The 14,471-nt window shown below is 40.7% G+C and overlaps 1 protein-coding gene and 1 long non-coding RNA gene across 2 annotated transcripts in view; one reads left to right on the top strand and one right to left on the bottom strand.

The window, feature by feature from the left end:
* LOC109966288 (uncharacterized) overlaps positions 1-5,849 on the bottom strand; it is a 16,099-nt gene extending 10,250 nt beyond the window's left edge. Inside the window, exon 1 of the long non-coding RNA XR_002275743.1 lies at positions 5,778-5,849. This is a non-coding gene — a long non-coding RNA (uncharacterized LOC109966288). The remainder of the gene's footprint in view (positions 1-5,777) is intronic.
* A 2,928-nt stretch (positions 5,850-8,777) lies between these two features.
* On the top strand, positions 8,778-14,039 carry mchr1a (melanin-concentrating hormone receptor 1a). The gene is given in 3 exon segments (XM_020610960.1): positions 8,778-9,045; positions 9,673-10,602; positions 10,605-14,039. Coding segments are annotated over 3 exon segments (1,062 nt in total). The 5' UTR covers positions 8,778-8,993; the 3' UTR covers positions 10,685-14,039.
* Positions 14,040-14,471: the final 432 nt, after the last annotated feature.

Raw genomic sequence — 14,471 nt, 5'->3', positions numbered from 1 at the left:
AGCCGGGGTCTGTCGGAGGTTTCTTCCGTTAAAGGGAGTTTTTCCTCCCCACTGTCGCCAAGTGCTTGCTCAAGGGGGGTTTGTTGGGTTTTCCCTATGTAATAATATTGATAACAGTAAGGTCTAGACCTTACTTTGTAAAGTGTCCTGAGATGACTTTTGTTGTGATTTGGCACTATACAAATAAAATTTGATTTGATTTGATTTGATTTGATTTTAAAATCTATTCTGGATTTTACACAGAGCCAGTGGAGAGAAGTTAAGTTTAATATACTGTAGGAGAAATATGTTCTCTCTTGCTAGTTCCTCTGGCTGCAGGATTTTGGATGAACTGGAGGCTTTTTAGGGACTTACTGGTACATCCTGATAGTAAACAGCTACAGTAGTCCAGCCTGGAAGTAACAACAGTTAAGGGTAGAGTTACAGCAGGGGAGCATTATGTAAGTACAAGAACCACTCTGAACCACCATACAATTAAAGGTCTTGACAGCAATTTCTACACTGCCTCTCAAGCTCAAACGGAAAGGAATTAAAAAGAGGACATGATTTAAGAGGGCAGAGTTGAAACTCTTCACTTTGAGTTTTAAGTGGTTGTATGAGTGTATGTTTTCCTAATGGCCAGGTGTTTGTTATATAAGATTACAGTCTTATTCACACAAGCCTAAAAGTGTGAAAGTGGACTCAAAGTAATGCAAGCAAAACTGTATCAACAAAACATGCAAGGGGAATGATTTATTATATAATGGTTAAGAAAGGCTCCTGTGTACCGTGTTCAGAACCACCATTTATTTGAATGAGACCAATGCACTGGCAAACCTGCACTGTGTCAGACAACCTTTGCCATGACACAGTGTAACATCATCTGGCATCTATCAGCAGAGCTGCCAGATGGTCAGGCACCTGATATTTTCTACAACTTTCTGAAGTCAGTCCAACATTCACACCCACTTCATGCAGAACTGGCCAGACACTTGGCCATTTGTTACACAGCTCACTTTTCATGTTTGCAGAAGATCAGAGTCGACTGAGAATTCTTCCCACTGTCTTTCACCTATATTGCTGTCCTTTAAATTGCAGCGAAACAGCATGATCCTTTTCTTCCTCACAGGACTATACAATCAGGACTTACTTCATGTAATTCCACCTGTACTGTTTACATTCCAAATTTGCACATTTGCACATGCATAATTGCACACTCACTGCCACCTATTGCACATACAGCTCCGATGTAGCATACATTCTCTCTTTATTATATTCTTTATAATTTTTTTAATATATTTGTTTCCACTTGCTGTTTTTCAGTGCCTTCAAATTTTGTGTACAATTTATCTACCTTATATTTCACTTTGTATTTTTTAGCATTAATGGTGGACAGCAAAGTAAGAATTTCATTGTACAGGGAAACATGCTTCTTTACTGTGCACATGACAATAAACATTATGAATCTTTGAATCTTGGTGGAGGTAACAAAAGTCTAGTAGAGTGGTCAAATACAAACAAAAACTAGAGAATAATGAAACTAGGAACTGGACTGCAGTAAGTATATACCAAACAAAAGGGGGACCAGCATCCAAAGAACCTTTAGACTAATACAGATCTCCACATTAAGGTAGGAAATATACAATCAAATGAACAAGAAGTCAACAAGTCAGAGGCTATTCAGTCACAACATCACATCCAGAGAATGGCAGTCTTAAATATTATCTGAACTGTAGCAGATGAGAAGACTGGAGAAGGCACAAACAATTCAGAGCATGGGAGTGGAATGAGCCACAGACCAGGCAAAGTGGTGGCAGGGTGATGAGAAGCTGAGCAGCTCACATCCAGGGCTAGTAGCAGGCAGAGACTAGGAATAGAGTGAAGCAAACCAGAGCTGTGGCAAACGGGGATCAAAATGAACTGACAACTGACTGAGGGTGATGAGGTGAATATATAGGAGAACTAACCAGGTAGCATTCACACAAAATGAGCTGCAATATCACTGTCTCTTAAGTCGATATTGTGAGTTTAGCAAACACTTGCATATTTAGCAACATTAGTATTCTGTCAGTGAAGTCTCTGGTCCATTGGTGAATGTAAGTCTAATCTACCAAATAACCTTTGTTTACATTCAATACTACAATAATCTACAATAGCCTTATATATATGAGCATCTGTTTTTCTTTCCAGTGTTGGATATTTTATTTTGAAAGGCTCTTCTTCGGTGTCTACAGATGTGGATGCCATTCTCAGGAAGCTGAGCAGGGCCCATCGTGGGACTGTATGCATCCTTTTGTCATCTCCTCATTTCCTCACCTCCTTGTTCCCTCAACTCATCACATCCTCTTTTTCCATCACATCTGTCCTGACCTTCCTACCTGTAGCACTTCCCCCAATTTCCATTGACAATCAGTCATGGTGATAAGTGTTGTTGGAGGCCAGGCTAATCACTGAAATAAGTAAACAAGGGGAAAGGTGAGCAGAGCAGCACAATCAATAATGGCATTGTGGACTGATTGCTGTTGAGGTACAGTAGCAAGAGCTTGCACACACACACACACACACACACACACAGTGTCATAGATGTAATCTGAACAAGGCAATGATGAGGTGGGATAAGTGCTAAATGGTTGTTGCATATTTAACAAACAGAAATCTCTCAAAGTAGGTCTGTACTCCATCTGACCTCAATTTCTCATTTCCTCTGCTAGTGCGCACACACATACACGCACACACACACACAAACACATGCACACAGTCACAGGCCTTAATGTGCTCACTCATACAACACAACACATTCTCGCACACCTACATGCACATTTAGACACACAGACAGGGACCTATTAGTAGTTTCTCTCCACTAGAGAGTACAGCTGCTGTTGACGTGAATTCGGCTGCTTTACTTGATCAGTTAATGGCACTAATTTCCCAGAAAGAGCCTCCACCTGGCTTCCATGTCACTTCATCAGCCTCTGATTAAAGCTGAGTGTTAATACTAGCACTCTGGTGATCTGCAGTGTGTGTGTGTAAAATTGGGCTGCAGATAAGGACGGAGGGGGAATTTTTAATATTTGAAAAAGGCATCTGCCGGAAAAAAAATCTTGTCTTGAGAGATTTTAAAGAAGCTGGGTGAGTTGAAAAGCAAGAGAAACACTTCACATTACAGTGCATTGTGGGATAGATGGCTCAGAGTAGTAACACTGTCCTAAATAAGTTTACGAGCATGTATGTGATCAAAAGCATTGCATTCTACCTTCAGAACAGGCTGCTCTGGGTTTTTCAAGGTCACCTCGCAACAATTCAGAGCATCTTCATTACTTCTGTTGGCCCTCTGCCGTTCCCATAGCAACCCTGCTGAGCTGACAGATGAGAGGCGCGGGAGTCGACCTCCCACATAGTTGGAAAAACACGCACACATGCAGACGTGCACGCATTTAAACAAATGTACTTACACACACATACACACACACACACACACACACACACACACACACACACACACACACACACACACACACAGTGTTTTCATTCCTTGTGGGGACTTTAAATTGACTTACATTCATTGCCTGTAGACTTATCCTAACGTTAACCATAACCACTACTTAGCTAACCCTAACCCTGACCCTAACACTTACCCTAACCCTAAACCACGTTGCCACCCTAAAATTCAATGATTTCCTTGTGGAGACTAGCTTCTGGTCCCCACAATGATGGCCGAGTCCCCACAGTGTGAATGTGTTAACAGGTTCTCGGCCCTCATGATGTAAGTAATACAAAGGCACACACACATTTCTTATACTTTTGAATCCCCAAAGCCATTTACACTTAAGAAAACTCAGTAAGCAATTGTTCTTCTGCATTTTTCTCTCCCCCTAAATTTTTTTCAGATGGAAAGATACTGTATTTCTCATTCTCACACAAATCTTGGAAGGTAGAATCTACTATAAAGCTGAACATTGGTGCAAAATTGTAAAGGTTTGGTGTACAAATGAAGGCTTTGTTTGGCTTACAAAGCACAATTCTAAGGTCAAATTTGAGTTTTTTTGTCCCCAAATTAAAGGGGACAAGGTATTGACCTTGGTGGAACAGCCCATTGTTTAACAAAGACAGTCATTTTAGACGGTCAAGTTTTTTTGGTTCAGATTTGTTTGACCATTACTCTTTTGCCTTGCTTAACTGTCAGCCCCACCATTATTTCTAACACATTCTGTTTTGTTTTGTTTTATAAACCACAGAGTGGCCTTGTTCTCTAAAGGCTCTGCATAAATGAAAACTGACTGATACATTAATGGATTGTCCCCAGAGCCAAAGCGTGTGAGCACAATCACACAGTCTTTACTTTGACCCAGAATTTTGGGTATGTGCTACAAAGAGGAAGCTCTTTCCACTGCAAAAAGGGTATTAGCATCAAAGCAGAGTGGTGTGAAACCTCAACTGCAGATAACAATTTCAGCTTTCATGGAATAATGTTTATTATTTTTGTCAAGAAGCTAGAAAGTTATGGGCATGTATCCACTGTTGATTGAAAAAACCTTGATTATAAACTCAGTTCAGCAATGAATTGTGTGACTGAGAAAAGAACTTCCAGTAAGTTAAAAAATAAAACTAAATTTCATGGGATAAACAATTTGGAACATGACAACATTCCTGAAGCAGGTCAAGTCATTTCTGTGTTCCCTTCTTTATGCACTTCATTCATTTGCTCCTCTCTCCCTACAGTGAATATAGACCTGCATGGTAGCTCACAGAGCTATCCAGAAACTGACAACTCAAGGCTTATGCCGTCATTCCACTACCACTGGGAACCCTACTGTACTCATGGACAGCTGACCGACTATTGGCCTGGGTTGCCTGGCCACAGAACACATTTGTGTTTCCAATGCAGTGCGAGCAGTGCTCTTGCAGAATATATCATGGTGGCCTTATTGGCGTGACCACAACAAACATCAGTGGTAGGTGTGCAACAGATTTGTCAAACATAGCTGTTTTATTAGCTTCCTTTTGTTTCTTCATAATGCACTGCTTGTCTCTACATTGCCCGTAGGAGTGATTGTGTGTGCGAGTGGTTGTTCGTCTGTGCGTTAGCCCTGCGATGGACTGGCAGCCTGTCCAGGGTGTACCCCACCTCCAGCCCCCCATGACCCCGTTTGGGACTGAGCGGTTTAGAAAATGGATGGATATTCAAGTGAAACCTTTTAAATGTTAACACTGCCTGCACTGCTATCCCCTTCTTACTTTTTGTTTAGGAAGGCAGGTCTCCCTCTTAGGCTGAAACACTTCCTGTTCCACTTTCCTCTCTGCCAGGCAGAGTGTAAGGCTGTAGAGCGCTGGGTTAGCAGCACACTCTGGAATACTGAAATAGCGAGACCTCTGGCTTTCACCTTCTTTTAGTTTTTCCTTAATGCAGACAGAGCCAGAGGGGATGTGGAGGAGAAGGGAAACAGAGCTTTATTATATTCAAATGGTTCTAAAACAAACAGGGAACACTGTGGCAGTGGCAGGTGCAGAGGCCAAGTAAACACGACACTGAACGAAAAGAGCATGGGCAGGAACTGGCAGACGGAGTACAAACCCATTATCACTAAAGCACAGAAAAGCTAAACAAGGCTCTCCTTTTGAAAAGTCTATAAACAAAGTCCCAACAACAGGACTAAAAGAGCAGATTAATAACTTAACCACAGGGAAGTCCTGAACAAGTTTATGATATGATAGGCATGAAACCTGAAGTATAGCCACTGACCAAAAACCAGAGTCCATACATAAATGAGGTAACATGCAATTTGAAACACAATACAGACCTAAAACTATGAGGGCGATGCATCCATCAAATGGTCATCAAAAGCAACTAACTCAGTCAAGCAATGTGGGAGACACTTGGAGAATCAAACACCAACTGAACCACAAGTGGGAGACATCCAGAGTTCCTCGATTGATAATGGGAGACAGGTGAGTGTGACTAAAGCAGGCAGTTGGAGTTGTAAAACTGAAAAACAAACAGGCGGCAGAACAGGAAGGCAGAAGTGTACCAAAATAAAAGCTAAATGCCTTTTGCTCCAAAAGTTTTAATGACAGCAAAAAAGGTCAGCCTGAATGCCTTACTGGCCAGAAGGATCACTTTTATAAAATGACTGTTTCTGTTATATTAGTAGAAAGAGCAATAGAAGCAAATACAGAAATAATTCTGTTTTTGTGACTGTGGCTTGATGAAAGAATGTTGAGGGGCAACAGGAGAAGATGGTCACATCTATAGCCAAGGATGCATTTCATGTTTGACATTGTTTGGCAATGTCTGACATGAGGCATGAAAAGAACACTGTGAAGATGGCATATCAGCACAAAGAAATCTGGGAGGTGGGGGAGAATTGAGATCTACGCCTTAAGAACTGAGATCAAGGATACCAGAGTTATGTATAAATACATGTCCACCAATATAGAAACAAAATGAGCTTCAGTGGCTGAAGTGAGAGCTCCATATAAAGTAGACCAGTATGTTACATTTAATTAAAAAGTCTTTAATGACACAGTCTATGAAGTCAAAGTCCACTTTTCAACACTGTGAGGAAGATACCTAACGCTTTAGATGGCATTTATACAAACTGATGAGAGGACAGAGGCTTCCTGATCAGATGTTAGTATGACTTAGTACAGCCAGCGATGGTAGACTTCTGATTGTGTTTATCCCGGCTTGTTCCATCATCATGTGCTACTCTGCCTCCACTGTAAACGACAAAAACAGACTGCAGCATGGCATTTGCTCTCCTGTGAGTCACTGGCTGCAATCACTGCAGGACCTGCAATAACTCCGGTCCCTGACATGAGTGGCCGACCCCTTCCCAACCCAGGCACAAACCTTCTGAAAAACTCTTCTCTGGTAAGAGGTGGCGGTCCATCAAGACCAAAACTTCAGCAGAAGACCAGTTTCTTTCTGACGGCAGCCACCCTCATAAACAAGGCCCAGGACCCCCCCCACCGACTGACTTTCATCCACATTACCATGACAAATTTCTTGTACGTGGTACATACTTAGCAAAACCCCCGTTTCTCATTCTGAGCTTACTGCAATCATGTGGGCACATGGATGTGTAGACAGCAGTCAGTCAAATGAGGAAGTGATCAGCCACATTAAATGAAGGAAAACTAAGAATGGGACCAAGTGTTAACGGCAAAATAGAAAACTCATGAAGTTGGTCCAAAGTGGGCTTTGTATCGGAGAAGAGGGAAAGACCAGCTATTTAAAAAGGCAGTTTGGATTTAATTCCAGCCTAATCAAAAAGTTACAGCCTTATGTAGCTTTGCAAATGTGGCTGAAGGCATGAGAGGAGGAAAGAAAGACAAGCCTTTAAACCAAGAAGATTTAACAAGGATCAGAAAGATGAGATTAGATTGTTGTGGGCTCAGAGGAGGACTGGCTCTGATTGATAAACACAAAGACCGAAGGCATGAGTATGGGGAGCTTGACAGTGTGATGCATGTTCTTTTGATTGGAACAAAAAAAGACAAAAGTTTCTCAGAACTTAAAGTTTTTTAATTTGCCAACACCACCAATGGCTAGAGGAAAACTAAGAAGCTGCTGGATAAGACGTGGCCTAGAATATCGACAAAAATTGTTGAAGGCAAAATGATGTTCCCTAAGGAATCTGACATTTGTGCATCTAGCCACCAGAACAAATGAAAAAGAAAAATAACAGCAGCAGTGGTGATAGAAGCGCAGAAGCACTGATAATAACATCTAGATCCAATCTTACTTTTACTAGAATTTCATTCACAACAGTTGTTTTGTTTTCAGTTTTAACCCTTGAATTCAAAATGTTCTGATTTGACTTCCCCACACACTTCTTAAAAGTGAAGCCGCCTCACTGATCATTACCAAATAGATGGATTGTTTCCTGATGGCGTTATTGTAACAGGTCATGAATTCCATTCTTGAGAAAACTGTCAGCAGTCGGTTTAATTTCTGATCAAATTAAACTCATTTGCTGCAGTAGTATCTGGTGTCACATTAGGCCTTAATCTGCTGCTCATCCTGTACACATGATGCACAATCCTATTAATGTTGTTGCAGTGGAAATGCCTATTAATGTCATAGTTTTCTAGTTTTGTTTACAGCCCACACTGGTTCCTGTGGATTAGCAGCCCATGTGTCAGACCCAGTCACTATCAGAGTTCATGTCCCTTGAGCTTCTTTGAAATTCTATTTATGACCCACAACCTTGTCTCCCTGACATCCAGGAGCCTTGTCAAATTAGGGGCGGCTGCAAGGGCATGTAGCGGTTGACAGTGGAAAACGACGTGGTTCAGAAACGGGTCAAATCCTCCAGTAAATTGTCAAGTAGCCCACGGATCAGATGGTAGCCTAGTGGGAACACCTGCTGCTTATCTGCTCCAGTGAGAGATGGCTAATGTCGGTCGAGATAGGGCACGTCAAGGCGTCATTTAATGTCAAAAAGTCACCCAAACTGTGTTTGAACAATGGAAATAAATAAGCATATTTCTTAGCTGGTGCTCCTTCGCCTTTCCTTTTTTCTGTTTTCCTCTGATCATGAATGTCGTCTATTCTTCAAGGGCACAAATTCCCACACTTTGTCTTAAGATAACACAATAAAATCACTTGGATCAAATGTCTCCACAGATGATTTTTACGAACCCGGGCTTATTTTTATGGGGAAGAACACCAGCTACGGGCTATTAATATTATGCACTGATTTGTCATAAGCTGTACCGACAACCGCAGCGCCGTGGCAACTCCACACGGAGCGTCACGGGCTCCGAGAGGAGACGCAGCTTTCAGTCGCCAAAGAGCGGATTTGTTGATACCGCACGCAGAGCGCACTGCTGTGCTCACAGAGCGGTGCAGGAATGATGCTGTAAGGGATTAAATATCTTTAAAACAGGACATCTGGAAACAGTCACAGAGTAAGAAGGAATTTCGGTTGCAGACTGCTTCAGATGCATTTTTCTTGGGGACGCGGCACTTGGTGATACTTATCGATTTGACCATACTTTGCATTTTATCGATGGATTTTAACGATTCAAATTTTTCCCTTGGGGAGACTAATTTAACAACAGGTATGTAATCCAGTTTCAACAACATCATTTCACACTTTGTTAATAAGCCTCAACATTAAATCATCATCATCAACAACAAAATAGTAATAATTCGTGCACTTTTCCCTTTTATTTTCTCCAAAAGTTATGTTTTTTTTTTAAATAATCTGTCGTTTTAATCAAAAGCTTTCACAGTCTATTGCACCAATTCAGGCTGCAGTTTCTTTAATAGCATTTCATTACATGAGAGGTGTGAAATATCACTTATCTTTACCAATTTCAACTTTGCCACTACTAAAAATGATTTTATGATTTGAGTTTACACATCATTTTAGAGTGTTTTGTACTGTTAAAAGAGACACTACACACACACAGTTTCCATATTGAAGCTATTCTAAAAGGAGACATTTAATAAGTGTTAGATGCAGTGTCTAACAGATCTGACAGTAATAACCCCGTAACAGACAAGTGTTAATATTATTCTGTTGCTCTTGCAAAAACATTGCAACATGATGATTATACTTCACATGCTGATGCAATATAAAGCTTCATATCTTTCAACATGATTAAAGACAATTTACAACACAGTATAACAGTGCTAAGTATCTTTTAGTTTGAACTGCTGCTCCCTCCTCTTCTTTTCTCCAGCTGTAGACGGGGCCCTTCATTGCAGTGCCATCCTTCCTGTCATCTTTGGCATCATCTGCTTTCTGGGGATCATGGGGAACTTTATTGTCATCTACACCATCATGAAGAAGACCAAGTGTCGTGCTAAACAAACTGTTCCAGACATCTTTATTTTAAATCTGTCAGTTGTTGACCTCCTGTTTCTTCTTGGGATGCCATTCCTCATCCACCAGTTGCTAGGCAATGGCACCTGGCACTTTGGCGCTACAATGTGCACTGTTATCACTGCACTTGACTCCAATAGCCAGATTGTCAGTACTTACATCCTCACTGCGATGACCCTCGATCGTTACTTGGCTACAGTCCATCCCATCCGCTTCAACTATGTCCGCACACCCTGTGTAGCTACGCTGGTCATTGGCCTGGTGTGGGCTCTGTCCTTACTCACCATCCTCCCCGTGTGGTTGTACGCAGGCCTGATGCTACTCCCAGATGGTCTGGTGGCCTGTGCTCTCCTCCTGCCCGACCCAGTCACTGACACGTACTGGTTTACACTTTACCAGTTCTTCTTGGCCTTTGCGATACCATTAGTTATCATCTGCCTGGTGTTCTTCAAGATCCTCCAACACATGTCCACCAGCGTGGCACCACTGCCTCCACGGAGTTTGAGAGTTCGTACCAGGAAGGTGACAAGGATGGCAGTGGCCATCTGCCTGGCTTTCTTCATCTGCTGGGCTCCTTACTACATCCTCCAGTTGGTCCACCTAGGGGTACAGAAGCCAAGCGTTGCTTTCTCCTATGCCTACAACATAGCCATTAGTATGGGCTACGCTAACAGCTGCATCAACCCATTTCTCTACATCATCCTCAGTGAAACCTTTAAGAGGCAGTTTCTCAGGGCTGTATGCCCAGTTAATGGAAAGTTCCGTGTGAATCCGAGCACCACCGAGGCTGTTTGAGAATTGAACCTGAAGGGACTCAGAAGGAACCAGCCTTAGGAGAGGGGATGCCACCTAACATAGCCTCACAGTGATTAGGAATTAGTGGATAAGAATCATTACCATGTATCTGTGAAACTGAAAAGCTCTAGGAATGAGACATTAGCACAAGAATACACCTACATACTGTTTGGGAACACCATGTCTGCACATCAACTGAACCAACCATTTTATTTAAAGAAGAGAAAAATTGTTCTGCCAGTACCTGGGAAAAAATACTATTTCCAATCATATATATCATGCAGTCAGCACAATATCACTGATTTACACAGCTTCATGTTTTTTTCCACAACCTGCTGCACAGTTCAGTTCAGTCATCTCCACCTGCAGAAAACACACATTTTCAAAAATAGGCAGCTCATAAACATCTGTTGTATCAGCTCAAATAAAGATAAAATATCTTTTTTAAACGATTATTTTTGTGTATGTAGCGTATGTAGCCATGGCTGATAAAACCTTATGGTTTTAAAAAGATATTTAAGGATGACACTGGCAGATGGTCTGCGATAATACATTATCGTTATTGTTAGTAATAAATAGGCCCTGCCAGAGGATCTCAAGCAGCAGTCAGGCTCATATGGAGTTAATGGATAGACTGCAGGAATAAAAAGGAGCCTTACCATTCAAGGTGTTAAAAATAAATAGTAAAATCTTAAAATTTGTTCCAATAAGGGGCAGCAAGTAACAATGGGATGTAATTGCTTCATCTGGTAGCAGCATTTTGCGTCAGTTATAATTTTTGGACATTCTGCCTGCTGATAGCAGAATAAAGATGACTGCTGTAGCCCAATGAGGAGAAGATGCAAGCATGGATGATCTTTTCTAGAACTACAAATGAACAGATTGACCCGATTTTGGATTTAAGAAAATGTAAGTTGGACAATGTAGGATTGTGCAACTTTTGTCACCTAGGTAATGGGATTTTTGATGACATGAAGAGATAAAGACACAAGAGAGATTCACGCTCTTACTGTACAAGTTGTCATTAAATTTTTATTTTGGAGTTATTCAACTGCAAGTCAACTTTTAGCACATTCAGGCATACATTTCTGTTAAAAGGAAGAACGTTTCACCATGCACTGCCATGTCTTCACATCAGTTCTTAGCAACTAGAGTGAATCTACTTCCATTTGCATCCACTTATGTCTTTCCATTGATTTTGTTCAGTCTGTTTAAGTGAATGTCATTAATTAATTGCTGCTCCAAGTGCTAATGTTCACTCATACTAAATAATACATTATAAATACACACACCAACACACACATTCAGTTCAGTTCAATTCATCTATTTATCCCCTGGGGACAATTAAAAAGAGCACAAAAGTAGTTCAACAAGGTCATTAATTTAAGATAATCCATTTAACAGCACAGCTATAGTAATCATAACACAATAGTGCAATTTAACTACCACAGCAACAAATTAGCAATATACAGTATTTTAAAAAATTAAAAGACAACACAAATAATAAATACATTGTCTGAACAAAGAAATAAATAAAATAAAATCACTTTTACTTTGAAGGACACTGTGCAGGATATAAATACAATACACAAGATGATATACATGACTACACACATTCACTATAGTATCACTCTGTGCATCCAGAATACCAAGCAGTTGCTGCTATAACTGAAATTTCAGCTGTGCAATGGATGAACACACAGCCGACAGAACTGTACAAGACTGTAGTCAAAATGGAGAGAGATGTCTGAACTGAGCATTAAAAGTTTCTGTATAAAAATAGACACTGAACATGCAGTACTGAGGCTGTGATTTTATATTCTTGGTTGTTCTTGTGTTATCTGAATTTCTAATGCCATATCTAAGTGAAGATCTTAAGAATGGAAAGTGAGACTGGAGATCATGTCTTGGATAACAAACATGCATCAGGTAGTCCCTGCTGACAAGATTGAAATGGAGTCTGGTAAGGCCATCTCACTGGCAGTACAGTTTTGAGGAACTGTGTTACAGTATTCCACAGACCTCGCTTTATTTGGAAAAAAAAAAGACACTGACTGTATGACACCTCACAGAAGCTGGAGAAGAATGTTTAGCCCTGCTGGTAAGTAAGAGTGCTTTAACATGGAGGAGCTATCATGAAATCAGGTACGATTAAGTTAGCCATGAACTAAGTTCATGTTAGTTTTCTGTTCTTTTAAGTATAAAAAAGAGACAGAAGGAGAAGATTGAGTTAAGATCCAACTGCATTCACCTGACAAAGTAAAAAGTAGAAGATGTCTATCTGCAAAAAAAGTGGTGTTTGTTACAGTGTATGTGTTTCAGCAGTGCTTTTAATAGCTTTTGGATATTTATATAATTTTGTTCCGCTGGTTTGGTTGCTATGATTGCCTCTTATCAGGATATCTCAAAATGTTGTAGACAGAAGAAGTGAAATTTCAAGCTGAGCTAGGTGATGGGAGACGAGACAAGTGGGATGTGTGTGTCTCGTAGCATCAATTGGCAAATTATAAAGTAGTCATTCTAGGATCACAAAACCCCAACCATGGGAATTGTGAAAGCTTAATATTTTGTCCATATTGGAATGATGCTTACAAATTTGACACACTTAATCTGTGTAAAATAATGCAGTAGAGAGCCAAGAGGAAAAATGGAACATTTTTCATCTGTATTTTAAGTCCCTAAAAGTTGCAGTGTTGAACCTCTTGAATAAGTAAAATGTCTACTCGTCAACCAATGAAAGTTATAGCATTTTCGGTGTTGATCAGTGTAAAAATCAAAGCCATGAACAGAAATAAAGGGTTGTGTTCTGGATGAGTCAAGGTCATGTTTATAAGAGAACCATTTTACTGACTAATTGTTGTTAATGTTATTGTATTGATGTCAAGTTATTATATATTGGTATGTAAAATTATGATGGTGAAATTATATGTTGGGAAGATTTATTCATGTACACATATGATATTCTAATGATAGAACGTGAACGTCAGGGTTTCTCAACCTTTCCTGGTCTGTGGCTGAATTTTTTGTGTCTCAAAATTGTCTTGATGCCAGCATCAAGAGTTGTCAAGCTGTCTTCAGTTTTGTATCATATTTTTAAGAGGGCAGATCTGGCTCTTAATTGACTTACACAGGGATGATGGCATACTCTGACATTTTAAAATTTAATTTAAATAATCGAACACACTATTACTGTAGGAATCCCTCATGACCAGGGATGTAACAATATTTGTAACTTCATGCTATTGCTATGGAAAAATATCTTGTTAATGTCGTGGGGTTATGACTGTATCTACATATGGTTATTTAGTTAGTATAATTGCGTTAAGGTCACAGAATTTAAAACTGACATAGCAGATGCTCCATTGTTTGTTATGTGCCGTTCGCACCTGCAGTGAGCGAACGAGAAAGAGGCGGACCCAGGTAGCCGACTTCGATGCAAGCAGTGATTTATTATGTACAGTGATGATGAGAGTAAAAATACACAGAGGGAAATAGTGCGTAGTCCTGTCGATGAGTAGTAGCCGGGTGTTTGACCAACAGCAGGAGGCAAGGAGATGGAGAGCTGGGCCGAGCTGTGTAGGCTGGGTCACTCCTGGGCTGGTCGGTGGTGATGGTGGCTACTGAAGGTAGAGACAGAGAGATGAAGGCAATAGTGGAACAGATAGGCGACTGAACATTGACCTGCCTGGGAGGGGAGAGTGGAGACACGGTCCGGAGGAACAGTCCATGGGGGGAACACAAAACAGTAGCTGGCTAGGGGATAAATACATAGAAAAAACGAAAGAGCACGGAGAAAAAGTGGCCTAGAGACTAGAACGAACTGGCAAGTGACTGAGGAGTGAAACCGGGTAATATAGTGAG

The sequence above is a fragment of the Monopterus albus genome, unplaced genomic scaffold (genome assembly GCF_001952655.1).
Source record: "Monopterus albus unplaced genomic scaffold, M_albus_1.0 scaffold108.1, whole genome shotgun sequence".
Taxonomy (NCBI): Eukaryota; Metazoa; Chordata; class Actinopteri; order Synbranchiformes; family Synbranchidae; genus Monopterus; species Monopterus albus.
This window is presented reverse-complemented; position numbering and strand designations above follow the sequence as displayed.